General features: G+C 45.2%; 1 protein-coding gene across 1 annotated transcript in view; it reads left to right on the forward strand.

The window, feature by feature from the left end:
* Positions 1–10,133: 10,133 nt before the first annotated feature.
* Positions 10,134–26,653, forward strand: part of rimbp2b (RIMS binding protein 2b) — a 46,883-nt gene continuing 30,363 nt past the window's right edge. Inside the window, exons 1-7 of the mRNA XM_064967093.1 lie at positions 10,134–10,214; positions 15,868–15,990; positions 20,342–20,446; positions 21,639–21,689; positions 22,308–22,328; positions 25,605–25,815; positions 26,258–26,412. Coding sequence (XP_064823165.1) covers positions 20,345–20,446; positions 21,639–21,689; positions 22,308–22,328; positions 25,605–25,815; positions 26,258–26,412 — 540 coding nt within the window. The 5' untranslated portion in view covers positions 10,134–10,214; positions 15,868–15,990; positions 20,342–20,344. The remainder of the gene's footprint in view (positions 10,215–15,867; positions 15,991–20,341; positions 20,447–21,638; positions 21,690–22,307; positions 22,329–25,604; positions 25,816–26,257; positions 26,413–26,653) is intronic.

A 26,653-nucleotide genomic window follows, 5' to 3' on the forward strand; every position in this document is an offset into this window, starting at 1 on the left:
CATTAGAATTCACTGCTCGCTGCCCCAAGGCCCTCCTCTTTAGTGGGCCTGACTTTGTGTGTGGTGCTCTGCCCCAAATAAACACTCCATTAAGGCTGTGTGCTCTGCGTGCTCCTACTTACAGTATGTTCCCTCCCCACAGAACAGCAGCACTCCACTCCACCACACTGCTCCCCTTTCCTATCCTGTCTGCCCCCAATGTCAACCTCCTCAGTCCCCGGGAATTACCCAGAGGAGAAACTGTCCCCAAATGACGTACATAAATGGAAGGCAGGCTAGCCTTTACAGAGACTTCAGAGCTGCTCTTATCTCCTCATAGACTAAGTTTACAGAGTAACAGAAACACAGCCAGGCAGCTGGGCAGACACAGAGACACGACCAGAGGCAAGCAGTCCATGTGAGAGTAGAGGAGATGGAGGGGCAGGCATTAGTGTCAGTCTGTTTGGTCTATGCTGGCCAACCTCTCTGTGTTCTTCAGTGCACTCGTCAGACCATGCCAGCCTCACTTCTCTTTATCTGGGATCTGAGAAATGTTGTTTGTATTGCTGAGTATCAGTTTGATAAGATACCGTATCTCTCTGGTGTTTTTTTACTGGGATGGTAGCATATCCCAGTATGAAATTAAAGACTGCCTAAACTATATTTTGCTATTAGCATAACACACATTTGAGTAAAAATCAAACACTCGATGTTGGAGTGTGTATTAGAATGTGTAGTATTGTGAGTAACAGTGTTTAGTGGCAGGGCCATCTGGCACCTCATCCTACCCAGTAGTACCCAGGGACAGAGTATTTTACTGCTGCTCTGTTCACTGATGTGGAATAAAGCATGTCACAGCCCATAAGGACAGTCACCTTGGAAATGGTCATTAGCCATACTAACACCACCCCAATATTAATCTCTGCACACATAGTAGAGAAGGCTGTTAAAACAACATGATCTATGAGGCAGCTTGTCTTATCAACTACTGGATAACCAAGAAGTCAAAACACTAGACTTCATTTAGTTCAACTGAAATAAACAATAATATAGCCATTTGCTCAGTAAACTAAAGAAATTTGGCTTAGCACCTAAAACCCTCACAAACTTTTACAGATGCACAATTGAGAGCATCCTGTCAGGCTGTATCACCGCCTGGTACGGCAACTGCACCACCCACAGCCGCAAAGCTCTCCAGAGGGTGGTGCGGTCTGCCCAACGCAGTACCAGGGGCAAACTTCCCGCCTTCCTGGACACCTACAGCATCCGATGCTATAGGAACTCCTCATCGGAGTTCTACTCCTACTCCTCATCGGTTCCTCTGGTGATGTAGAGGTTAATCTAGGCCCTGCAGCGCCTAGCTCCACTCCCATTCCCCAGGCACTCTCATTTGTTGACTTCTGTAACCGTAAAATCCTTGGTTTCATGCATGTTAACATTAGAAGCCTCCTCCCTAAGTTTGTTTTATTCACTACTTTAGCACACTCTGCCAACACAGATTTCCTGGCTGTGTCTGCTTCCTGGCTTAGGAAGGCCACCAAAAATCTTGAAATTTCTATCCCTAACTATAACATTTTCTGACAAGATAGAACTGCCAAATGGGGCGGAGTTGCAATCTACTGCAGAGATAGCCTGCAGAGTTCTGTCATACTATCCAGGTCTGTGCCCAAACAATTCGAGCTTCTACATTTAAAAATCCACCTTTCCAGAAACAAGTCTCTCACCGTTGACGCATGTTATAGACCACCTTCAGCCCTCAGCTGTGCTCTGGACATCATATGTGAATTGATTGCCTCCCATCTATCTTCAGAGGTGACCTAAACTGACCTAAACTGGGACATGCTTAACACCCTGGCCATCCTACAATCTGAGCTAGATGCCCACAATCTCACACAAATAATAAATGAACCTACCAGGTACAACCCCAAATCCGTAAACACGGGCACCCTCCTGGCCTGGGTATCCTGGAAGGATATTGACCTCATTCCGTCAGTAGAGGATGCCTGGTTATTCTTTAAAAGTGCGTTCCTCACCATCTTAAATAAGCATGCCCCATTCAAGAAATTTTGAACCAGGAACAGATATAGCCCTTGGTTCACTCCAGACCTGACTGCCCATGACCAGCACAAAATCATCCTGTGGCGTACTGCATTAGCATCAAATTGCCCCCGCGATATGCAACTTTTCAGGGAAGTTAGGAACCAATATACACAGGTAGTTAGGAAAGCAAACTCCAAAAAGTTCTGGGACACTGTAAAATCCATGGAGAATAAGAGCACCTCCTCCCAGCTGCCCACTGCACTGAGGCTAGGAAACACTGTCATCACCACCGATAAATCCACAATATTAGAGAATTTCAATTAGCATTTTTCTACAGCTGGCCTTGCTTTCCACCTGGCTACCCCTACCTCGGTCAATAGCCCTGCACTCCCCACAGCAACTTGGCCAAGCTTCCCCCATTTCTCCTTCACCCAAATCCAGATAGTAGAAGTTCTGAAAGAGCTGCAAAATCTAGATCACTACAAATCAGCTGGGCTAGAGACAATCTGGACCCTCTCTTTCTAAAATTATCCGCCGCAATTGTTGCAACCCCTATCACTAACCCCTATTACTCCTTTGTATCGTCTGAGATCCCCAAAGATTGGAAAGCTGCCACGGCCATCCCCCTCTTCAAAGGGGGAGACACTCTAGACCTATATCTATCCTACCCTGCCTTTCTAAGGTCTTCGAAAGCCAAGTTAACAAACAGATCACCGACCATTTTGAATCCCGCCGTGCCTTCTCCGCTGTGCAATCTGGTTTCCGAGCTGGTCATGGGTGCACCTCAGCCACGCGCAAGGTCCTAAATGATATCATAACCTCCATCGATAAAAGACAATACTGTGCAGCTGTCTTCATCGGCCTGGCCAAGACTTTCGACTCTGTCAATCACCACATTCTTATCGGCAGACTCAACAGCATTGGTTTCTCAAATGACTGCCTCACCTGGTTCACCAACTACTTCTCAGACAGAGTAAAATGTGTCAAATCGGAGGGCCTGTTGTCCGGACCTCTGGCAATGTCTATGGGGGTGCCACAGGGTTCAATTCTCGGGCCGACTCTTTTCTCTGTATACATCAATGATGTCGCTCTTGCTGCTGGTGATTCTCTGATCCACCTCTACGCAGACGACATCATTCTGTATACACCAATCACCGACACCATTCGGGCCCTTCTTTGGACACTGTGTTAACTAACCTCCAGACGAGCTTCAATGCCATACAACTCTCCTTCTGTGGCCTCCAGCTGCTCTTAAATGCAAGTAAAACTAAATACATGCTCTTCAACCAATCGCTGCCCGCACCTGCCCGCCCATGCAGCATCACTACTCTGGACGGTTCTGACTTAGAATATGTGGACAACTACAAATACCTAGGTGTCTGGTTAGTCCTAGGTGTAATACCTAGGTGTCTGGTTCGGCTCACATTAAGCATCTCCAATCCAAAATTAAATCTAGAATCAGCTTCCTATTTCGCAACAAAGTATCCTTCACTCATGCTGCCAAACATAACCTCATAAAACTGACTATCCTACCGATCTCTGCCATGGCCATAGTGGAGTTTGGAGTGTGACTGTTTGAGGTTGTGGACAGGTGTCTTTTATACTGATAACAAGTTCAAAAAGGTACCATTAATACAGGTAACAAGTGGAGGACAGAGGAGCCTCTTAAAGAAGAAGTTACAGGTCTGTGAGAGCCAGTAATCTTGCTTGTTTGTAGGTGACCAAATACTTATTTTCCACCATAATTTGCAAATAAATTCATTCTCATTTTGTCTGTCATAGTTGAAGTGTACCTATGATGAAAATTACAGGCCTCTCATCTTTTTAAGTGGGAGAACTTGCACAATTGGTGGCTGACTAAATTATTTTTTGCCCCACTGTATGTATATTCTTAATCCATTCCTTACTTAGATTTATGTGTATTTGGGGTATATGTTGTGAAACGGTTGGATATTACTTCGATATTACTGCATTGTTGGCGCTAGAAGCACAAGCATTACGCTACACCCGCAATAACATCTACTAAACACGTGTATGTGACCAATAAAATTTGATTTGATTTAATAATACCACTTGAATAATATCACTTTAATGTTTACATATCTTGCATTACTCATCTCATATGTAAATACTGTATTTTATACCATCTATTCTATCTTGCCTATGTCTTACAGTCATTGCTCATCAATATGTTTATATGTATATATTCTTATTCCATTCCTTTACTTAGATGTGTGTGTATTATGTATTTGTCGTGGAATTGTTAGAGTACTTGTTAGATATTGCTGCACTATCAGAACTAGAAGCACAAGCATTTCGCTACACTCACAATAACATCTGCTAACCATGTGTATGTGACTAATACAAGTTGATCATTTTACTTAATCCAGCTATTGGCCTCATAGTAATCTTTGGTAAGGGTTTGTAATGTCACCATGGTTTGGCATACAGCATACAGATGGGAAACAGAAGAATTTGTTAGCAGCATGGTTGTTGATATGGTTTCTCCCACGGGTGTGTTTATTTCTCTCTCACAGATAAACTGATAAGTTGGTGTGTGTATTTGTCTTTCACAGATGAGCTGATATGTTGATGTGTGTATTTGTCTTTCACAGATGAGCTGATATGTTAATGTGTGTATTTGTCTTTCACAGATGAGCTGATATGTTGATGTGTGTATTTGTCTTTCACAGATGAGCTGATATGTTAATGTGTGTATTTGTCTTTCACAGATGAGCTGATATGTTGATGTGTGTATTTCTCTCTCACAGATGAGCTGATATGTTGATGTGTGTATTTCTCTCTCACAGATGAACTGATATGTTGATATGTGAAATGCAGCATGTTTCTGTGGTCATGAAGGCTATTTTACATCTGAACACTCCACTATTCAGGAATTGTTTACAAACACAAAGAACAATGTTTGTGCAGTAAGCTATAAGCCCAATACATTATCAACACATATTGGCTTTGCTTGAATTGCCATGTCAATGCATTGCTGTTTGGGCCATTAAAAAAATGTATTTCACAATTTGAGGTAGGCTATATGATCACACTGGTAATACATCCATTGTTGTTTTACTTGTGAGGCACAGCTGAGTGAGCATACATTTAAATAATCTGCTTTTTATTTTGTATTTTACTGGGCTGATTGAGCCTGCATCTGATGGTCAGTCTCAGCAGAGGGAGAGAGCAGCAGACTGAGGGTCAGCCTCTCAACATACCTCCGTTCTCCCTTTCCTCCACTGACACTGACCAAAAAGGGACACGGTCTTCCAGCTGATGGCAAAACTCACGTCGCACTGCATTATTTCTGTCTCATAAACACATTAATTTTGTTACTCCTATGAACAGAGAAAGTGAAATATTCCTTGATGTTAAAAAGACCCAAGCCACTAATAATAACAACAACGCAAGCCAATAGATACACTCTCCTGTTCATTCATAACAGCCAATTACCTGTATGCTTGATCCGACTGTGTTCGGAGGCGCCGTATGGATGGTGTGACGCAGTAGCCTCCGGAGGCACGCAGAGGCCAATTTGAGCTCTGTACCGCGTCGCTGTGCGGCTCTCAAATGTTGTAACAATGCAGAGTGCTCCATATACAGGGCCAAGAAAAAGTATGTGAACCCTTTGTAATTACCTGGATTTCTGCATAAATGTGACAGAATTTGATCTGATCTTTATCTAAGTCACAACAATAGACAAACACAGTGTGCTTAAACTAATAACACAAATAATTGTATTTTTCTTGTCTATATTGAATGCATCATTTAAACATTCACAGTGTGGTTGGAAAAAGTACGTGAACCCCTGGGCTAATGACTTCTTCAAAAGCTAATTGAAGTCAGGAGTCAACTAACCTGGAGTCGAATCAATGAGACGAGATTGGTGTTTTTGGTTAGAGCTGCCCTGCCCCATAAAAAACACTCACAAAATTTGAGTTTGTTATTCACAAGAAGCATTGTCTGATCTGAACCATGCATCAAACAAAAGAGATCTCAGAAGACATAAGATTAATTGTTGCCTTGCATAAAGCTAGAAAGGGTTACAAAAATATCTCTTAAAGTCAGTCCACGGTAAGACAAATTGTCTATAAATTGTGAAATTTCAGCACTGTTGCTACTCTCCCTAGGAGTGTCCATCCTGCAAAGATGACTGCAAGAGCACAGCGCAGAATGCTCAATGAGGATAAGATGAATCCTAGAGTGGAACATGCTAACATCTCTGCTGACGAGTCGACAATACGTAAAACACTAAACAAGAATGGTGATCATTGGAGGATAACATGGAAGAAGTCACTGTTGTCCAAAAAAACATTGCTGCACATCTGAAGTTTGCAAAATAGCACCTGGATGTTCCACAACGCTACTGGCAAAATATTCTGTGGACAGATGAATCTAATGTTGAGTTCTTTGGAGGAACACACAACACTATGTGTGGAGAAAAAAAGGTTGTTAGCCAATTGAAGCTCAACAGAAGTTAGGTGATGCAACAGGACAACAACCCAAATGACAGAAGTAAATCATCAGAATGGCTTGAAGAGAAGAAAATACGCCTTCTGGAGTGGCCCAGTCTGTCCTGACCTCAACCCTGATTGAGATGCTGTGGCATGACCTCAAGAGAGCGGTTCACACCAGACATCCCAAGAATATTGTGTAACTGAAACGGTTTTATAAAGAGGAATGGTCCAAAATTCCTCCTGACCTCTGTGCAGGTCTGATCCGCAACTACAGAAAACGTTTGGTTGAGGTTATTGCTGCCAATGGAGGGTCAACCTGTTATTAAATACTTTTTCCATCCTGCACTGTTTACACAGTGTGTTCATTAAGGACATGAACAATTATAATTGTTTGTGTGTTATTAGTTTCAGCAGACTGTTTGTCTATTGTTGTCACTTAGATGAAGATCAGATCACGTTTTATGACCAATTTATGCAGAAACCCATGTAATTCGAAGGGTTTCACATGTGTTTTCTTCCCACTGTAGCTCCGCGTTGTCATGATTGGTTGACGGTAGGTGAGGGCGGGAAGTCCTGTATAAACTCACTTCCTCGACAACTTCCTTCACATCAGCTCTGCGCTGCTCGGTGAACCTCTTGAAGTATGAATGCTCTGATGTCTGCAGAGGCCGTATCATCATATATGCTGTAGCAGCGCGGATAAAGGCAGACGTCAGAGTGACCAGGCAGCGCCTTTTACTGCTGCAGTGCTGAGGGAAAATAGGAAGAACGGGAATTTTATGGCTTATAAAAGTGTTGAATACAAAGTGTTGACAGTGCTGAGTAAGAATTTAAACATGAGCTCAGTCATAAAAACAGCAGCTCTTCGCTTTCTTATGCCTGCTACATTACTGTCGACATGGTAATCTGAGCCATCCGATTGGCCAGCGGTAGGCCTAAAGTGCACTTGATATGCTCTCTGGGCCTGCCGGGAAGGTAGAGTTTACCTTCAGACACATGAAATAGTTAGAAATGGCAATAGTTCGCCAGCCCTGGCGCGCAGGGCAGCTTAATCGGGTGCACCTAAGGATTTATTGATGTTTTTTTTTACTGAAATGTTTGTTGATCGACGAGGAATGCCTTGGAGATCGACCAGTTGATCGCGATTGACTGGTTGGTGACCACAGCTTTAGAAAGTTGAGTGATGTTCAAACTTGTGCTTATTTATGTGGGCTGTTATGTCTTCTGTGCGGCTGTTTGGGGAGCTGCGCGGTAATCTGCGCCTCCGCCTGCAGTTTAGAGGGAAAATTGGTCTCAGCTAATTCCGTTACCATGGAATTGCCCATGAACAGTCATCTGACTGAGAACACAGGAGAAGGACAGTGCCCCTTTTAGAAAGGTCAGTGTTGGCTGCTTGGTGGAGAGACAGAGAAAGAGAATCCATTCCTCAGCCCTGGTCTAATTAACTACCCAGAACAGTGTCCACCCAGCCGAGATCCAGCCTCAGCCCAGATCCAGCCATTGTCTTTGTCTGGTTACACACATGGTCGGCTGGATGGCTGGCTCCTCTCTGATAGTCTTTTAACAGTAGGGCAGATTCAGTTATTCCGCACATGTGCCTAATTACCCTCTGAGCCTTAGTCTAAATACATTATTCACAAGGCTTCCTTGAATCCACCCTGAAGAATTAATATAATACATTTTTATGACCTCCCCATTTGCAAAGCTTCAAATACACAATTTATTTTGTGGCACAGATATACCCGGCGTCATTGTCTTCATTTGCTCTTTGTCATTTTATATAGTTATTAGTCAAGCCAAAGTTTATGGAAGATTGATAACTAGTCGGCCTGCCCATTGCAAATTACATCCAAACATTGTGAGAAGACTGGGAATTCCAGCTATTGTCTGGTTTGCCTGTTCACTACGGTATTTTTCAGACAATCTACAAGCATTACAAATCATTCAGTGAAATTAATAATCAGAGTTTTGGGTGTAGCTAGAACATCTCACTCTGCCAATCTCTCTGGTGTTGCTAGCCTCATCTTGGCAGAGATGGAGCTAGTGCATGTTGTGCATTCAGAGCATACAGTGTCTCTTATTGTTATGATGACTCCTCACTCCGCATTAACGATGCAGCAGCATCTCTGTTTTGTTTTCAGTTGTTCTCTGTTGGTCTCACTTCATACACATGTACACTTGGACCTGTGTCCTTCAGAAAGCCAACCTACACCAGCTATGAGTTGAAGGGATCGATATACGTGTATTGAAATACCAATGCAAACGTGCTTATACAGGAAAGATTGGAATTGACTTGAATGAATTGATGCAGTTTGAAACACCAATGGTTTTTGATGAGAGAGAATTGAAATGAATGGAAGTACAACCGGACTTCTGCAGAACACAGTGGTGTCACATGTCTCTTTAAAGTGTGCCTCCCCCTCTGCACTCAGATGGCCATTTCTCCTGTCTTATGTGTTATGTTCTAGGGCAGGGGTATTCAACTCTTACCTTACGAGGTCCGAAGCCTGCTGGTTTTCTGTTCTACTTGATAATGAATCGCACCCACCTGGTGTCCCAGGTCTAAATCAGTCCCTGGTTAGAGGGGTAGAATGAAAAAACATTGCGGAACTGGCTTCGAGGTCCAGAGTTGCGTTTGAGAGCTCTAGGATGTAATATCTGTGTGTGTGTGTGTGTGTGTGTGTGTGTGTGTGTGTGTGTGTGTGTGTGTGTGTGTGTGTGTGTGTGTGTACGCGTTTGTGCCTCTGTGCTGGTATGTGAGAGTGTCTTTACAATTCACATGTGTCCTCTATACCAGCATGTCTGACCTTCATAAGTAAAACACCAGAAGATTCCAGGACAACACCGTGCACTGTCAATAGCCATTTAAAAGACACACTGTACTTAAAGTTCATCTATCGTGCATGAGCGGCGAAGGCTTCTTAGATCCTTGCAAAACAACACTGCCTTTGCTTTGCCTGCCGCTGTAGTTAAAGTGAACTGCACATCACAAAAGAGAGAAGTTCTCCAGTTGACACTCCAAATTGCATCTGCGGCACCCTCATGGCTGTTGATTGAATCTAATTACGTTTTCCTCCTCTGCAATGAATGGATGTTTTTTAATCTCCCCCTGACACACTTAGTGGGAAGAAGGGTGGGGGAGGTGCCATGAGTGTCTAGAGTGGGTATAAAAATGCTAATCTTATTTGCATTCGGTGTCAGTGGAAACATTACTTGGTTAAATATGCTCTTTTTTCCATCTGTTTCTCTTCCCACCAACTACATCTAACGCATTGCAGTAAGATCTGGCATTTGTGTTTTTATGTCAACTACCATGAAAATGTTGGTTTTTCATGAAGGCATGTTGTTCCTTTAGTCGTCCCACTGGGCACAGGCGTCAGATCAACGTCTATTCCACGTTGGTTCTACGTCATTTCATTTAAATAACGTGGACGCGGTGTTGATTCAACCAGTGCGTGCCCAGTGGGATGCTTCCTAGGACAGATGAGCAAACCCCCAGTGGATGAATAATGCAGCACCTATGGCCGAAACACGTCTGCTCTGTTGAGTACAGCAGCAGCTTACTCTACTGGCATAATCAGGAGCTCCTCTCCTCTGAGGTCTAAACACTCTCTATCTGCTCTCTCTTCCCTCTCTGTCCAGGAGCATGAGCTTCAAGATGTTCTCAAGGAGAAAAAGCACTTGAGTCACCACTTGTTCAACAATAGCAAAAAGGCAGTCCAGAATGAGCAGGTAGGTACTGTAGGAGAGAAAGCCACACCACAGATGGTTGCCATGGTGCTGTAATGGCAGCGTAGTTTGAGAGCTCCTGTAAACATTGTACATATTTAGCTGATTTAAGTGTTTTTAAATGATTTATTTAATTATTTGTGTGATAACTCATTGAATTTTGATTTAATATATTTAGTTGCCTTGACCAACAGAGTAGCATAATTTATGGCAGATGGATTTGTTTGGTTTGCTAAACTACCTCTATAGCTAACTGTCCACTGCATTCAAGTGATGCACAGCACCGGCTTCTACTTTCAACCAAAGTGAGAGAACTGCAGTGTGGAGATGGCAGAAAGTGCTCCCTCATAGTATGAGGCTGACTTTATATACTGGACTGATGTTTGGTGAGCTTTTAGTGCCTGTATCAGCATCAGAAGAAGAAGCATCACCCAAGTTGGTGCTACACATTGCTAGTAGAGGAGTCGTACAGTTCCTACAGAGCGTTGAGGACTGCAGACAACATCAGGACCAGCAAGCTTAACTCAAGCACCACCATCATCATCAAACCTGTCCCTCCTTTGTACCATCCAACTGGGCTGCCAGCAGAATGACCTTAACCAAGAGCAGGCACCATCTGAACCTGTCAAGACTAGAGACATCACAAAGAGCAGGCACCATCTGAACCTGTCAAGAGGAGAGACATTACCAATAGCAGGCACCATCTGAACCTGTCAAGAGCAGAGACATTACCAATAGCAGGCACCATCTGAACCTGTCAAGAGGAGAGACATTACCAATAGCAGGCACCATCTGAACCTGTCAAGAGCAGAGACATTACCAATAGCAGGCACCATCTGAACCTGTCAAGAGGAGAGACATTACCAATAGCAGGCACCATCTGAACCTGTCAAGAGTAGAGACATCACCAAGAGCAGGCACCATCTGAACCTGTCAAGAGGAGACGCATCACCAAGAGCAGGCACCATCTGAACCTGTCATCACCAAGAGCAGGCACCATCTGAACCTGTCAAGAGTAAAGACATCACCAAGAGCAGGCATCATCTGAACCTGTCATCACCAAGAGCAGGCACCATCTGAACCTGTCAAGACTAGAGACATCACAAAGAGCAGGCACCATCTGAACCTGTCAAGAGGAGAGACATTACCAATAGCAGGCACCATCTGAACCTGTCAAGAGCAGAGACATTACCAATAGCAGGCACCATCTGAACCTGTCAAGAGGAGAGACATTACCAATAGCAGGCACCATCTGAACCTGTCAAGAGCAGAGACATTACCAATAGCAGGCACCATCTGAACCTGTCAAGAGTAGAGACATCACCAAGAGCAGGCACCATCTGAACCTGTCAAGAGGAGACGCATCACCAAGAGCAGGCACCATCTGAACCTGTCAAGAGTAGAGACATCACCAAGAGCAGGCACCATCTGAACCTGTCAAGAGGAGACGCATCACCAAGAGCAGGCACCATCTGAACCTGTCATCACCAAGAGCAGGCACCATCTGAACCTGTCAAGAGTAGACACATCACCAAGAGCAGGCATCATCTGAACCTGTCATCATCAAGAGCAGGCACCATCTGAACCTGTCAAGAGTAGAGACATCACCAAGAGCAGGCACCATCTGAACCTGTCAAGAGTAGACACATCACCAAGAGCAGGCATCATCTGAACCTGTCATCACCAAGAGCAGGCACCATCTGAACCTGTCAAGAGTAGAGACATCACCAAGAGCAGGCATCATCTGAACCTGTCATCACCAAGAGCAGGCACCATCTGAACCTGTCAAGAGTAGAGACATCACCAAGAGCAGGCATCATCTGAACCCGTCAAGACTAGACTTCAATCTACACTTTTTTCACCTTTTTTCTTTCTGTCTGTATACTGCAATTCTGCTTTTAGCTGTGAATGTGTACAAGACAGTCTAACTAATAATAAAAAGACAATAACTAACCCAATATAAACCACAGCCTGTCATTTCCAATGGAGCAAATTAATCATAGCGGGCAGAACAAGGAAGGATTTGGGCAGAGCACAGCATGAGCTAGTGAGATCATATTTACTGTGTTCTGCATATATTTGCATATTTCCATTAGGGAACACTTACTCTGTGATTTGCGCATGTGCAATAACTCAATCCGCCCTTGCACTCCTTCCAAACAACACCATTTTTTACTTTGTAAAGTCTACAAAACTTAGTCCACTCTGTTCTTAACATTCTAGTTTTGGGAACAGAAAACTATATTGAGGTCAAATGTTTAATCTTCTCTCACTGCCGGCCACTCGTCTTCCTCTCATCACCATATTTGGTGGTGAGGGGAAATGCCAACCGGATGCTTTAGATTTATACATTCAGTGAAATATCTGTCTCTTTGTTCTATCTGTGGCTACAATGTGCTGCTATGATTTATGAATACACAATGAAACCTCCGCAAACACACCGTCTCAGGGGTTCACTCCATTCCACTCTCTGGGACTGGGACTAAATGTGACTGGGACTAAATCAGGGTTCCCCAGCTGGCGACCCCCGCGGGTGGTTTTATTTGGCCCCCAAGTTTTCTGTAGCCCCCCCATTCCCCCCCCCATTTATTTATTTGTCTGTTCTTTTCTTTCATTAATGGAAAGACCAGGAAATCAGCTCCAAGTCCTTTTAATTTAAGAAATCTATTCACAAGTAGAGAGACATGACGTGATCATATATACAGTTGAAGTCGGAAGTTTACATACACTTAGGTTGGGGTCATTAAAACTTGTTTTTCAACCACTCCATAAATTTCTTGTTAACAAACTATAGTTTTGGCAAGTCGGTTAGTACATTTACTTGGTGCATGACACAAGTATTTTTTCCAACAATTGTTTACAGACAGATTATTTCACTTATAGTTCACTGTATCACAATTATAGTGGGTGAGAAGTTTACATACACTAAGTTGACTGTGCCTTTAAAACAGATTGGAAAATTACAGAAAATGATGTCATGGCTTTAGAAGCTTCGGATAGGCTAATTGACATCATTTGAGTCAATTGGAGGTGTACCTGTGGATGCATTTCAAGGCCTACCTTCAAAGTCAGTGCCTCTGCTTGACATCATAGGAAAATCCAAAGAAATCAGCCCAGACCTCAGAAAAAAAATTGTAGACCTTCACTCGTCTGGTTCATCCTTGGGAGCAATTTCCAAACGCCTGAAGGTACCACATTCATCTGTACAAACAATAGTACACAAGTATAAACACCATGGGACCACGTAGCCATCATACCACTCAGGAAGGAGACGCTTTCTGTCTTCTAGAAATGAATATACTGCGAAAAGTGCAACTCAATCCCAGAACAATAGCAAATGACCTTGTGAAGATGCTGGAGGAAACAGGTACAAAAGTATCTATATCATCAGTAAAAACGAGTCCTATATCAACAACCTGAAAAGCCTCTCAACAAGGGAGAAGCCACTGCTCCAAAAACTGCCATAAAAAAGCCAGACTACGTTTTAAAACTAAATATGGGGACAAAGATCGTACTTTTTGGAGAAATGTCCTCTGGTCTGATGAAACAAAAATAGAACTGTTTGGCCATAATGACCACCGTTATGTTTGGAGGAAAAAGGGGTGAGGGGCTTGCAAGCCAAAGAACACCATCCCAACCGTGAATCACAGGGGTGGCAGCATCATGTTGTGGGGGTGGTTTGCTGCAGGAGGCACTGGTGCACTTCACAAAATAGATGGATTCATGAGGGAGGAAAATTATGTGGATATATTGAAGCAACATCTCAAGACATCAGTCAGGAAGTTAAAGCTTGGTCGCAAATGGGTCTTCCAAATGGGCAATGACCCCAAGCATACTTCCAAAGTTGTGGCAAAATGGCTTAAGGACAACAAAGTCAAGGTTTTGGGGTGGCCATCACAAAGCCCTGACCTCAATCCCATAGAAAATGTGTGGGCAGAACTGAAAAAGCGTGTGCGAGCAAGGAGGCTTACAAACCTGACTCAGTTACACCAGCTCTGTAAGGAGTAATGGGCCGAAATCCACCCAACCAATGGGCCAAAATCCACCCAACCTATTGTGGGAAGCTTGTGGAAGGCTACCCGAGACCCAAGTTAAACAATTTAAAGGCAATGCTACCAAGTACTAATTGAGTGTATGTAAACTTCTGACCCACTGGGAATGTGATGAAAGAAATAAAACTGAAATAAATAATTCTCTCTACAATTATTCTGACATTTCACATTCTTAAAATGAAGTGGTGATCCTAACTGACCTAAAACAGGGATTTTTTTACTAGGATTAAATGTCAGGAATTGTGAAAACCTGAGTTTAAATGTATTTGGCTAAGGTGTATGTTAACTTCCGACTTCAAATGTAAGCAAGGTTTGAACTGATTATGTTTTAGTCAAACATGTCTGTTTGGCCTTCTTGAGGTCAAATTTGCAGTCTACAAATGATTTGTAATTATGTTCCGGTCCCATGACCATCCGCTCTAGACAAAGTTGATGAGCCCTGGACTAAATGATCAGGGGTTTTCATAATAAAAGGCAGTGGGCTTGGGCTCTGTCTTTACATTTCCTGTCTTATCAGAGGGCTGTTTGCATCACAGTGGCACACAGCCAGAGCTGCCCTGGCCTCTCTCTCCTGTTATATAAATGAATGTGTTTATTTTCCATAAGCGTAGTGCTGATGTTGAAGCTGCTAGTGTCTCCAGTCTCATCTGTAACATGGCTAGAACCCTGAGCCTCTGATAGTATTAGAGCACTTCCTGTGAGCTCCTCACACCTCAGACCTTCCTTCCTGCTCAGCTGATAACACCAAGACAGGGGTCCTCTGTATCAATCATTGTAAGTCCTCTGTATCGACACTAAGGCAATTTCCTGGAGGAGTTGATTGTCAGGTAGCTGTTGGGCGTGGAGGGAGTTGAGGAGGGAGAGGCTGGTTATTAATGTTTTATCAGGACACTCGGCTGTCCTGACAAGACAGCCATCCGTCAGAGTTATCACTGAGGCGGATATGAGGGGAGCTCTCTGCAGGGTGCATGGGCGGATATTAGACCTTCCATCGCCTCGCCTGCACCTTTGTGTTCCTTATCATCATCTCTTAGAGTGACGAGAAGACTACTGAGAAGGGGCGGAGCATGGTAATATAATGGCACCTCCCATCTGCACTCCCACCAAACTGTTCAGTCCTATCTGGCCAACTTAGCTGAGACACAACAATGCCTTTCATCCTTCTACAGACATACCCCCCCCTCCCTCCCCCACTATGTGGAGATGGACCAATGACTCTGAAGTAGTTCTGTGTGTTGTTGTTGGTGTGACAGCCTCCTTCCTCTGTGTGTGAGTCATAGTATAAATGTTGTGATTACATGGCAGCCATCCTATTTCTAATTGTATTTTACAGTAGCAGTAGCTATAGTAGTGCATTACAAAATACAACTTCATTCATTTAACTCTGTTCAGGTTTCCTTTTTGAATAAGAACAAAGAATTACAAATGTATACAGTAGTTGATCCCAGACCCAGTTTCATTACTCCACCATTATTATACTGTAGCTGTCATTATCTAGTCAGCCATTCAAAAAAATGTGCTGTGTAATTGCGGGCTATTCTTTGAGTGCTGAAATCAGTCGTTTTTGTTCAACACTTGTGTTGTGTTGTGCTCTGTGTGTGCAGGTGAAGTCAGAGTATGAGCAGCTCAAAGAGACCCTCGGTGCTGTGACTCAGGAGAGAGATTCAGCCCTGCGGGAGAAGACCCAGCTCCAAGGCAAACTGGAGAACCTAGAGCAGGTGCTAAAGGTGAGAGTCTGGAGACACACTGAACCTTATTTTATCTCTACTGTATCTCTACTGTATCTCTACTGCATCTCTACTGCATCTCTACCGTGTCTCTACTGCATCTCTACTGTATCTCTACTGTATCTCTACTGCATCTCTACTGTATCTCTACTGTATCTCTACTGTATCTCTACTGCATCTCTACTGTATCTCTACTGTATCTCTACTGTATCTCTACTGCATCTCTACTGTATCTCTACTGCATCTCTACTGTATCTCTACTGTATCTCTACTGTATCTCTACTGTATCTCTACTGTATCTCTACTGTATCTCTACTGCATCTCTACTGTATCTCTACTGTATCTCTACTGCATCTCTACTGTATCTCTACTGTATCTCTACTGTCTACTGCATCTCTACTGCATCTCTACTGCATCTCTACTGCATCTCTACTGTATCTCTACTGCATCTCTACTGTATCTCTACTGTATCTCTACTGCATCTCTACTGTATCTCTACTGTATCTCTACTGCATCTCTACTGTATCTCTACATCTCTCTCTACTGTATCTCTACTGTATCTCTACTGCATCTCTACTGTATCTCTATCTCTACTGTATCTCTACTGTATCTCTACATCTCTACTGCATCTCTATCTCTACTGTATCTCTACTGCATCTCTACTGTATCTCTACTGTATCTCTACTGCATCTCTACTGCATCTCTACTGTATCTCTACTGTATCTCTACTGTATCTCTACTATCTCTACTGCATCTCTACTGTATCTCTACTGTATCTCTACTGCATCTCTACTGTATCTCTACTGTATCTCTACTGCATCTCTACTGTATCTCTACTGCATCTCTATCTCTACTGTATCTCTACTGTATCTCTACTGCATCTCTACTGTATCTCTACTGCATCTCTACTGTATCTCTACTGTATGTCTGTGATTAATGAGAATCATAGCCCTAGCTCAGGTTGTTTAACACAGCCTGACCCTATGCCAGCCTCTACCCTTCCCTCACCCCCTCTCTATCTTTCTCTCTCTCCCTCTCCTCTCTCTCTCATATATAATATCCCTGACCTGTCTGTTGCCTTCCAGTGCCAATGTGGGAGGAAGCTTGACCAGAAGCTGTGAAAGACTAGGAAGCTTGGTAGTCAGTCTGCATCTCTACTGTATCCCCACGCATCTCTACCCCTGTATCCTATCCATCTCCTATCTCTACACCCCTCCATCCCCCTACCACCTACCCCTCCATCCTCTACCACCTATCCCTCCATCCCCTACCACCTACCCCTCCATCCCCTACCACCTATCCCTCCATCCCCTACCACTGTGTCTCTACTGCACCCCTACCATCCCCTGCACTCTACCTCTACCCCTCCATTCCCTACCATCTCCTATCCCTCCATCCCCTACCACTCTACCTGTATCCCTCCATCCCCTACCACCTACCCCTCCATCCCCTATCTCTATCTCCACCTATCCACCCCTCCATCCCCTACCACCTACCCCTCCATCCCCTACCACCTACTGCCCCTCCATCCCTCTACCACCTATCCTCCATCCCCTACCATCTCTACCCCTCCATCCCCTACCACCTATCCCTCCATCCCCTACCACCTATCTCCCCTCCATCCCCTACTACCTGTACCTACCCCTCCATCCCCTACCACCTACCCCTCCATCCCCTACCACCTACCCTTCCCTCATCCCCTCCATCCCCTACCACCTATCCCTCCATCCCCCCTACCACCTACCCCTCCATCCCCTACCACCCCTCCATCCCCTACCACCTATCCCTCCATCCCCTACCACCTATCCCTCCATCCCCTATCCTCCACCTACCACCCCCTCCATCCCCTACCACCTATCCCTCCATCCCCTACCACCTACCCCTCCATCCCCTACCACCTACCCCTCCATCCCCTACCACCTACCCCTCCATCCCCTACCACCTACCCCCATCCCCTACCACCTACCCCTCCATCCCCTACCACCTACCCCTCCATCCCCTACCACCTACCCCTCCATCCCCTACCACCTACCCCCTCCATACCCCTATCCCTCCACCTACCACCCCCTCCATCCCCTACCACCTACCCCTCCATCCCCTACCCCCCCTCCCCTACCACCTACCCCTCCATCCCCTACCACCCCCTCACCCCTACCACCTATCCCTCCCCACCTCCATCCCCCTACCCCTCCACCCCTACCACCTACCCCTCCCTACCACCTACCCCTCCATCCCCTACCCTACCACCCCTATCCCTCCATCCCCTACCCCTCCATCCCTACCACCTACCCCTCCATCCCCTACCACCTATCCCTCCACCCCTACCACCTCCATCCCTCCATACCCCCTCCCCTACCCCTACCCCTCCATCCCCTACCACCCCTCCATCCCCACCTCCATCCCCTACCACCTATCCCTCCATCCCCTACCACCTACCCCTCCATCCCCTACCACCACCCCTCCGTCCTCCCCTATCCCTCCATCCCCTATCCCTCCATCCCCTACCACCACCCCTCATCCCCCTCCATCCCCTACCACCATCCCTATCCCCCCCTCCATCCCCAACCCCTCCAACCACCACCCCTCCATCCCCTACCACCTATCCCTCCATCCCCTACCACCACCCCTCCATCCCCACCCCTACCACCTACCCCCCCATCCATTACCACCTACCCCCATTCCCTACCCCTCCATCCCCTACCCCTCACCCCTACCCCCTACCGCTACATCTCCTTCCCCTCCACCCCCCTCTCTCCCGCTAGATTGATTAGGTATCACTGCTATGTCCATTTGTATGGGGAGCAGACCACTCTAGCCCCATTTTGAATGCTTTTCTTCACCCCACTGGCCATGCTAGCTCTCTCTATTTGTCTGGGCTGCTTTCCTATGACACGAAAAGGCAACCTGGCTCAAACCAGTCCAGTATGAATGGGCACCTGGCTAGGACCAGTCCAGTATGAATGGGCACCTGGCTAAGACCAGCCCAGTACGAATGGGCACCTGGCTAAGACAAGTCCAGTACGAATGGGCACCTGGCTAAGACCAGTCCTGTACGAATGGGCACCTGGCTTGGACCATCCTGTACGAATGGACACCTGGCTAGGACCATCCTGTACGAATGGGCACCTGGCTAGGACCAGTCCAGGAGGAGTGGGCACCTGGCTAGGACCATCCTGTACGAATGGGCACCTGGCTTGGATCAGTTCAGGAGGAATGGGCACCTGGCTGGACCATCCAGTCCAGGAGGAATGGGCACCTGGCTTGGATCAGTCCAGGAGGAATGGGCACCTGGCTTGGACCATCCTGTACGAATGGGCACCTGGCTTGGACCATCCTGTACGAATGGGCACCTGGCTTGGACCATCCTGTACGAATGGGCACCTAGCTTGGACCATTCTGTACGAATGGGCACCTGGCTTGGACCATCCTGTACGAATGGGCACCTGGCTTGGACCAATCCAGCACGCTGTGGAATGTGATTGTGCATGATGAGGCGCGTCTATGAGTTCAGTGAATATGTGGAAGGGGTGGGAGAGGGGAGAGCTGGGGTTGGGTATCACTGTTCATGATGACAATATCACACACAGGCTTGATGACATGAAATAACCCAGGGGATAGATGTATATTGGACGGCATGAAAATGTAATGAATATGTTTTCTGATTCTTACCATTTAAACGAAAGCAATAAGATGACTAGATGGCACTTTGACATAATGGTTGAGGAAGGCCGTGCATTTAGCCTTTGTTTTGTATGGCTTCTTTTGTTAATGATGACCACGGACAAGTGAGCACGCCTTGGAGTTTGTGCACCCTTTTCATGTAACTTAAAACCCTGTATTGATCATGCAAATACATCATTGCTTAGGACAGCTCTTCTGTAGTGACATCACACACAGGTATTGTTTCCCAAAGGGTGCAGCAAACTGAGAGCAGTTAATTGATGATTGGTTGATCATGTACAGCAAAGCTTCTCCAGTTCTCATCCAAACATGTTCAAACATTCCTTCTAGTATGGATTCTGACGATAAGATCCAGGCTTTGGGGAGAGTGGGGGGGGTCTCTCTCATTTAGATCATATGATACAAACTGTAAATTGACATTGGTCATTGACATTGGTCACATGGGTGTTTTGACATAACCTCTGCCTAAAGTTTGGAAGACTTGGAGGTCCAGTAACTGTCATCAAGCTCAGTATTTGTAACATATAAGCCAGGAGTTTGTTGAGGACAAATGACTGGAGACTTGTGGAAGCCTGATGTCATGAGTTTTTACTTCTACTAACAGCAGCCCTCTCTATGCCCCAAACCACCCTCCTTCTGTCTCCCACCTCCCCCCGCCCTCTGAGGACAGCATATGCGTGAGGCTGCAGAGCGGAGGCAGCAGCTAGAGTTGGAGCATGAACAAGCCTTGGCTGTACTCAATGCAAAGCAGCAGGAGATTGACCTTCTGCAGCAGGTAAGGTCACCATGTCAGCGCTAGCTGCACAGGGAGTGCCGCCACTCTTGTTATCCCAGACCAGTGCTGGGTCAGAGGTCAAAGAGCTTTGTGTTGAGCACTGCTACAGCTTCGCCGTATCCTCTTAAATCCTTCAGCTGTCTGTCTGTCTGTCTGTCTGCCAGCCCCCCAGGCTGTGGGGCAAGAGAGAGAGAGTGCTGGAACCAAGTAACTCAGTAACTCAGTAACAAGCTCTTACCCTGCTACAGGGAGCAGTTTAGCACAATAAAACTTTAAAGTTGGATCAGACTTGATGTTTTTTGTTGGCTTGCTAAAAGACTGGTCCGGATGATTTGACATAGTCCCTGCCGCCTCTGAGGAGAGGAGCTGATGTCAAGCAACACCTCATCTGGAATCATCAGCCTCTCTATCTCTCTCTCTCTCTCTCTCTCTCTCTCTCGCTCTCTCTTTCTCTCTCTCTCGCTCTCTCGCTCTCTCTCTCTCACGCTCTCTCGCTCTCTCTCTCATGCTCTCTCTCTCGTGCTCTCTCTCACACACACTCTCTCTCACACTCTCCCTCTCTCTCTCTCTCTCTCTCTCTCTCTCTCTCTCTCTCACACTTTCTCTCTATTTCTCTCTGTCTCTCTCTGTTTAACTCTCTCTCTCACTGCCTGTGCTACTTATTTTAGAGTTGGCCATAAATACGCTCTGTTTTCTCTCATTAGCAAAAGGAGCTCATTACAGCGTTATCGTTCTATAGAGACACTGGCTGCTTTCTGCGTTCTCTACAATTAATTGCCTCCGAAGTGGATTCATGAAATTGGAAAGTCTGCAGATGTTTTCCTATTCATGTGGAACGTTAGTTTTCTCAACAGATGTTCCCAGTCACATGAAGTAAACTAGCATGCATTATTTTATGTTTATTATACACTACAGTGGGTTTATATCAAACAAAGATGAATCTTCTAGAAGAGCCCCTCAATCTAGTTTCAAGAGAGCACTACAGAAGTATATGAAGATACAATATTAATTGTTTGTCATAATTGTTTTAATGTTTACACACCATTGTTTTCATAGATGGCCTTCATCACAGCTCAAACAGCATTTTGTTGAATGTTTTTTTGCGTGCTGTCCAGCCAGTTCCCAACGATCCAGTTGTTGAGGAAATGGGTTGTATGTGTTTTGAATGTAACACAGATGTTATGTTTTACAGGCTCAGGTTGAGGCTAAGAAGGAGCATGAGGGAGCTGTCCATCTGTTAGAGGTGAGTGTCTGGGCACTGGGAGGGGGGGGGGGGGACAGGAGGTTGGCCTGCCATGTTGTGTGTGCGTGTGCTTGTGTGTGTCTGCGTGTGTATCTGCTTTTGGAGTGTGTGTGTGTGTGTGTGTGTGTGTGTGTGTGTACTGCTCAGCCTGCCAGTCGGACATGTGTGAGCCCAGGGTCATTTTCTACTGGCTCTGTCTGTGAGACCCTGTTCACTCTGTTGAAGGTTGTGAATGTGGCATGCATAAAGACTAAGGCCAAATGGAATAATAGATTCTTGCCCATGACGACTTTATTTTGATCATTTTTAAAGTCTAAACTGTAACTAGCAGTGCAGAAATAAGAATGGAAGAGTGCGTTTGATATGACACATTAGCTATTGTGTTTTTGTAAATGTGTATTCAGTATATACAAACGGTATTATATCGACATACATCGTTATTGATCATGTGTGGTTGTTTATTATTATTATTAACAAATAATTTTGCATGAGTGCCACAGAAAATCTTCTGTTTTAATTTTAAGGTGTGTATGAGTGTTCATATGTGTAATTGTGCTTCATTTCTTTCTTACATCTTTTTTTCACTGTGTTATTGGTGTGTGTTTTATGCATATACAGAACCACTTGGACAGCATGCAGGTATTTCAGAATTGTTTTTGTTTACTTGATATTTCCATCTCTGCCTGTACAATACAATATACATCAGGCATATATCCCCCTAGTTTTGGGCTCTTTCAAAGTAAATCATGATGGAATGACATTTCAGAATTGGAAGGGCAATGTTTTGGGGATTCAATGGATAGTCACATTTTAAGCATACACCACACCAAAGTGGCAGTCCATCAAGAGGTCATTTTCATAATCAGATTTTGGCGGGAGATATTGCGTTAGATTTACAGTGCATTCGGAAAGTATTCAGACCCCTTGACTTTTTCCACATTACATTACAGCCTTATTCTGAAATGGATTAAATAAAAAACCTCCTCATGAATCTACACAATTTTAGCAAATTTGTAAAAAATAAAAAACATAAATAGCTTATTTACAAGTATTCAGTCCCTTTGCTATGAGACTCGAAATTGAGCTCAGGTGCGTCTGTGTCAATTGATCATCCTTGAGATGTTTCTTCAACTTGATTGGAATCCACCTGAGGTAAATTTAATTGATTGGACATGATTTGGAAAGTCACACACCTGTCTGTATAAGGTCCCACAGTTGACCTATGAGGTTGAAGGAATTGTCCGTAGAGCTCAGAGACAGGATTGTGTCGAGGCACATATCTGGGGAAGGGTACCTAAAAATGTCAGCAGCATTGAAGGGCCCCAAGAACACACACTCCATCATTCTTAAATGGAAGAAGTTTGGAACCACCAAGACTCTTCCTAGATCCGCCCGACCAGACTGAGCAATCGGGGGAGAAGGGCCTTGGTCAGGGAGGTGACCAAGTACCCGATGGTCACTCTGACAGAGCTCCAGAGTTCCAATGTGGAGATGGGAGAACCTTCCAGTAGGACAACCATCTCTGCAGCACTCCACCAACCAGGCCTTTATGGTAGAGTGGCCAGACGCTAGCCACTCCTCAGTAAAAGGCACATGACGGCCCACTTGGAGTTTGCCAAAAGGCACCTAAAAGACTCTCAGACCATGTGAAAAAGATTCTCTGGTCTGATGAAACCCAGATTGAACTCTTTGGCCTGAATGCCAAGCGACACGTCCGGAGGAAACCTTGCACCATCCCTACGGTGAAGCATGGTGGTGGCAGAATCATGCTGTGGGGATGTTTTTCAGTGGCAGGCACTGGGATACTAGTCAGGATCGAGGGACAGATGAACAGAGCAAAGTACAGAGAGATCCTTGATGAAAACCTGCTCCAGAGCGCTCAGGACCTCAGACTGGGGCGAAGGTTCACCTTCCAACAGGACAACGACCCTAAGCACACAGCCAAGACAACGCAGGAGTGGCTTCGGGACAAGTCTCTGAATGTCCTTGAGTGGCCCGAACATCCCTGAAGAGACCTGGAAATAGCTGTGCAGTAATGCTCCCCATCCAACCTGACAGAGCTTGAGAGGATCTGCAAAGAAGAATGGGAGAAACTCCCCTAATACATGTGTGCCGAGCCTGTAGCGTCATACCCAAGAAGAGGTGTGAATACTTATGTAAATGTAATATTTTTTAAAATAAATTTGCAAACATTTCTAAAAGCCTGTTTTTGCTTCGTCATTGTGGGGTATTGATGAGGGGGGGAAACGATTTAATCCATTTTAGAATAAGGTTGTGACGTAACAACATTTGGAAATTGTGAACTGGTCTGATTGCTTTCCAAATGCCCTGTATTTTCATTTTGAAACAAGATTCAAGAGCTGAACAAGAGGTGAAACAATGCCTACTCATTAATTCATTGCTACGGTTTTTTGTTGTTGTAGCTAGCTGCTGTTCATGATTTTATTTTTATTTAACGTTTATTTAACCCGTCAAGTCAATTAAGAACAAATTATTATTGACAAAAAGATGCATAGTTGTATTGTTGTATCTGTGCAGACAGAAACATGTTTCAGTTGTTGAATGTTTGCTTTCCAAAAGCAAGGCTGTCCTATCCACACAATGATGGTTCACACTCGCATCCTCCATTCAGCTTGTCATCAATGCATGTGTAGGCATCCACACTCCACTAGGCTCAGAGCCTGCTCTGCTTACCGGACAGTCACTGGGGAAGGGGTTGTCACAGGACACAACAAGACAGAAGGCCTGACTGGGACATAGGAGAGGCCATCAGACAATCGCTCTCATCATCACTAATTTGTGTTATGGCATCATTCTAATGTCTGAGGAATTGTGTTTAGATGCTGGCATAATGGAAACAATTGATGTTATGATGTTATGATTGTAACCGTTCATTTTGGTTGGAGTTGCATGCAGGGCAGCATGTTTCGCAAGGCTAATACAGGACTGGTCATACACCCAGGGGAAGGCTTTAAGATGGTGAAAGGCTAACCACCCTCTGTGTTAATGCATCAACCCATTGAATCATATGCAGTGATTGCAAATGCTAATCCTCCTCGAACAGCATGTTCACGTGCTGACAAACAATAACTTGTCTGCATGAAAGTCATTCAGCTGAATAAAACGCCACAGACATTAGGCATCACTGCTTTGGGGAAGGTGTGCAGCAAATGACATGGTAGCTTCAGCAATGCTCTCAGGGTGGTCTGATGAAGGGGCTGATTTGGGTTTATGTGAAGAGGGGTTGTCTGTCTCCATTTGATGCTTACCACTCAACACTTACTCCTGCCCAAGGGAAGATCTTGAGCTGGATACCCCTGGGGTTTCTGCTAGGCCTGCCTATTCTCCCACTGTACCGTAGTCTCCGGGCCAGTGTGAGAACAGACAGTATTTCACTGTAGAAAGCCAAGGATTTGATTGCATGGTTCTATGATGTTTTAATTGCTGTTGCCCCTCTTTTGTCGGCTTCGTAACTCATGATGATGACTCTTGCCTTTATTTTACTATCTCTGTGCAATGAAGTTGAGGAGCATTCCCCGCGCTTTGAACACAGTGCAGTTTTTGGTATGCATACTTCCTCTTAACAAGAGGCTGCTCTATAGAATAATGTGCATTCACTGTAGTCCTGCATGTGATCTGCGTACTGTGACTAGTTTAGGTGTTTATGACTGGACTGTATTTTACCTGATAGGAAATTTAAGGTGTCAACTCCCTTTTCTCTGTAATTTAAAGTCCAATATCTCATCCTACCTAATTTTGTGTGTGTATTTATACAAATATACAGTTTTGGGTTTCAGATGTTCTCTTCCTTTCACTTTATTTCCTTCTGTTACTTTCTTCTCTTTTGTCTCTCTACTTCTTCCTTCCTTTTCTCCACCTCTCTGTCTTTCTCTCTCACTCGCTATCTGTCGCCAGGCCAAAGTCCGAGAGCTGGAGGAGAAATGTCGGACACAAAGTGAGCAGTTCAACCTCCTCTCCAAAGAGCTGGAGAAGTTCCGGCTACAGACTGGAAAGTTTGATACCCTTGGTAGTGGCACCGATCCCTTAACTGTGTGTGAATCCCCTGGATCGCCAAACAAATCCCTCTCCCAGCTCTTCAACGGGCTGGCCGCCCCCACAGGGAAAGGTTAGAGGAATCGCAGAAGAGCTTTGTTTTAGCTTGTTGTTGACTTAAATAATAATACTGATGTTTACATTGGGCCTGTGCCTGGAATCTAACTCTCCTTCTGATTGCATAAGGATCTGTATGTTTTTTAACACTAATGCAATTAGGATGATTATTTTCCTAATTGTTAATGGGTTGTATCCATCTGTTGTTTGTGCTGTTGGTTCTTACAATGTTATCTATTATTTTTAATGGTATCTAATCAAATGAGGTATGGAGGATGATGAAGATGATGAATGGTGACAATAACGATGAATGACGATCACATGATGAAATGGATAAATAATTGTATATGATATATTGCACTCCATTTTGGACATTAGTGCCACGCACAGATATAAATATGATTTCAGCAGGCGCAGTCATATTTCAGATCTTAGCTCTTCCTTTGTTTTGCCCGCAGGCAATGAGAGTCCGCTGAGCAGATCTGTGATCTCTGAGTTCATCCGACCGCTCCATATCTGTGAGGACAAGCCGGAGCTCGTGTCTGTAAAGCCAACATTCCTCACCCGCAGCAGCAGCCGGACTGGCAGCTCTCAACGGGCCCTCCTCACTGAGGTGAGTCCTACTAGGTCCCTCCCTCCCTCCCTCCCTCCCTCCCTCCCTCCCTCCCCCCTCCCCCTCCCTACCTCCCTCCCTCCCTCCCTCCCCCTCCCCCTCCCTACCTCCCTCCCTCCCTCCCCCTCCCTCCCTCCCCCTCAATCCCTCCCTCCCTACCTCCCTCCCCCTCCCTACCTCCCTCCCTCCCTACCTCCCTCCCTCCCTCCCTCCCTACCTCCCTCCCTCCCTCCCTCCCTCC

This window comes from Oncorhynchus masou, chromosome 1 (genome assembly GCF_036934945.1).
Source record: "Oncorhynchus masou masou isolate Uvic2021 chromosome 1, UVic_Omas_1.1, whole genome shotgun sequence".
Classification (NCBI taxonomy): domain Eukaryota; kingdom Metazoa; phylum Chordata; class Actinopteri; order Salmoniformes; family Salmonidae; genus Oncorhynchus; species Oncorhynchus masou.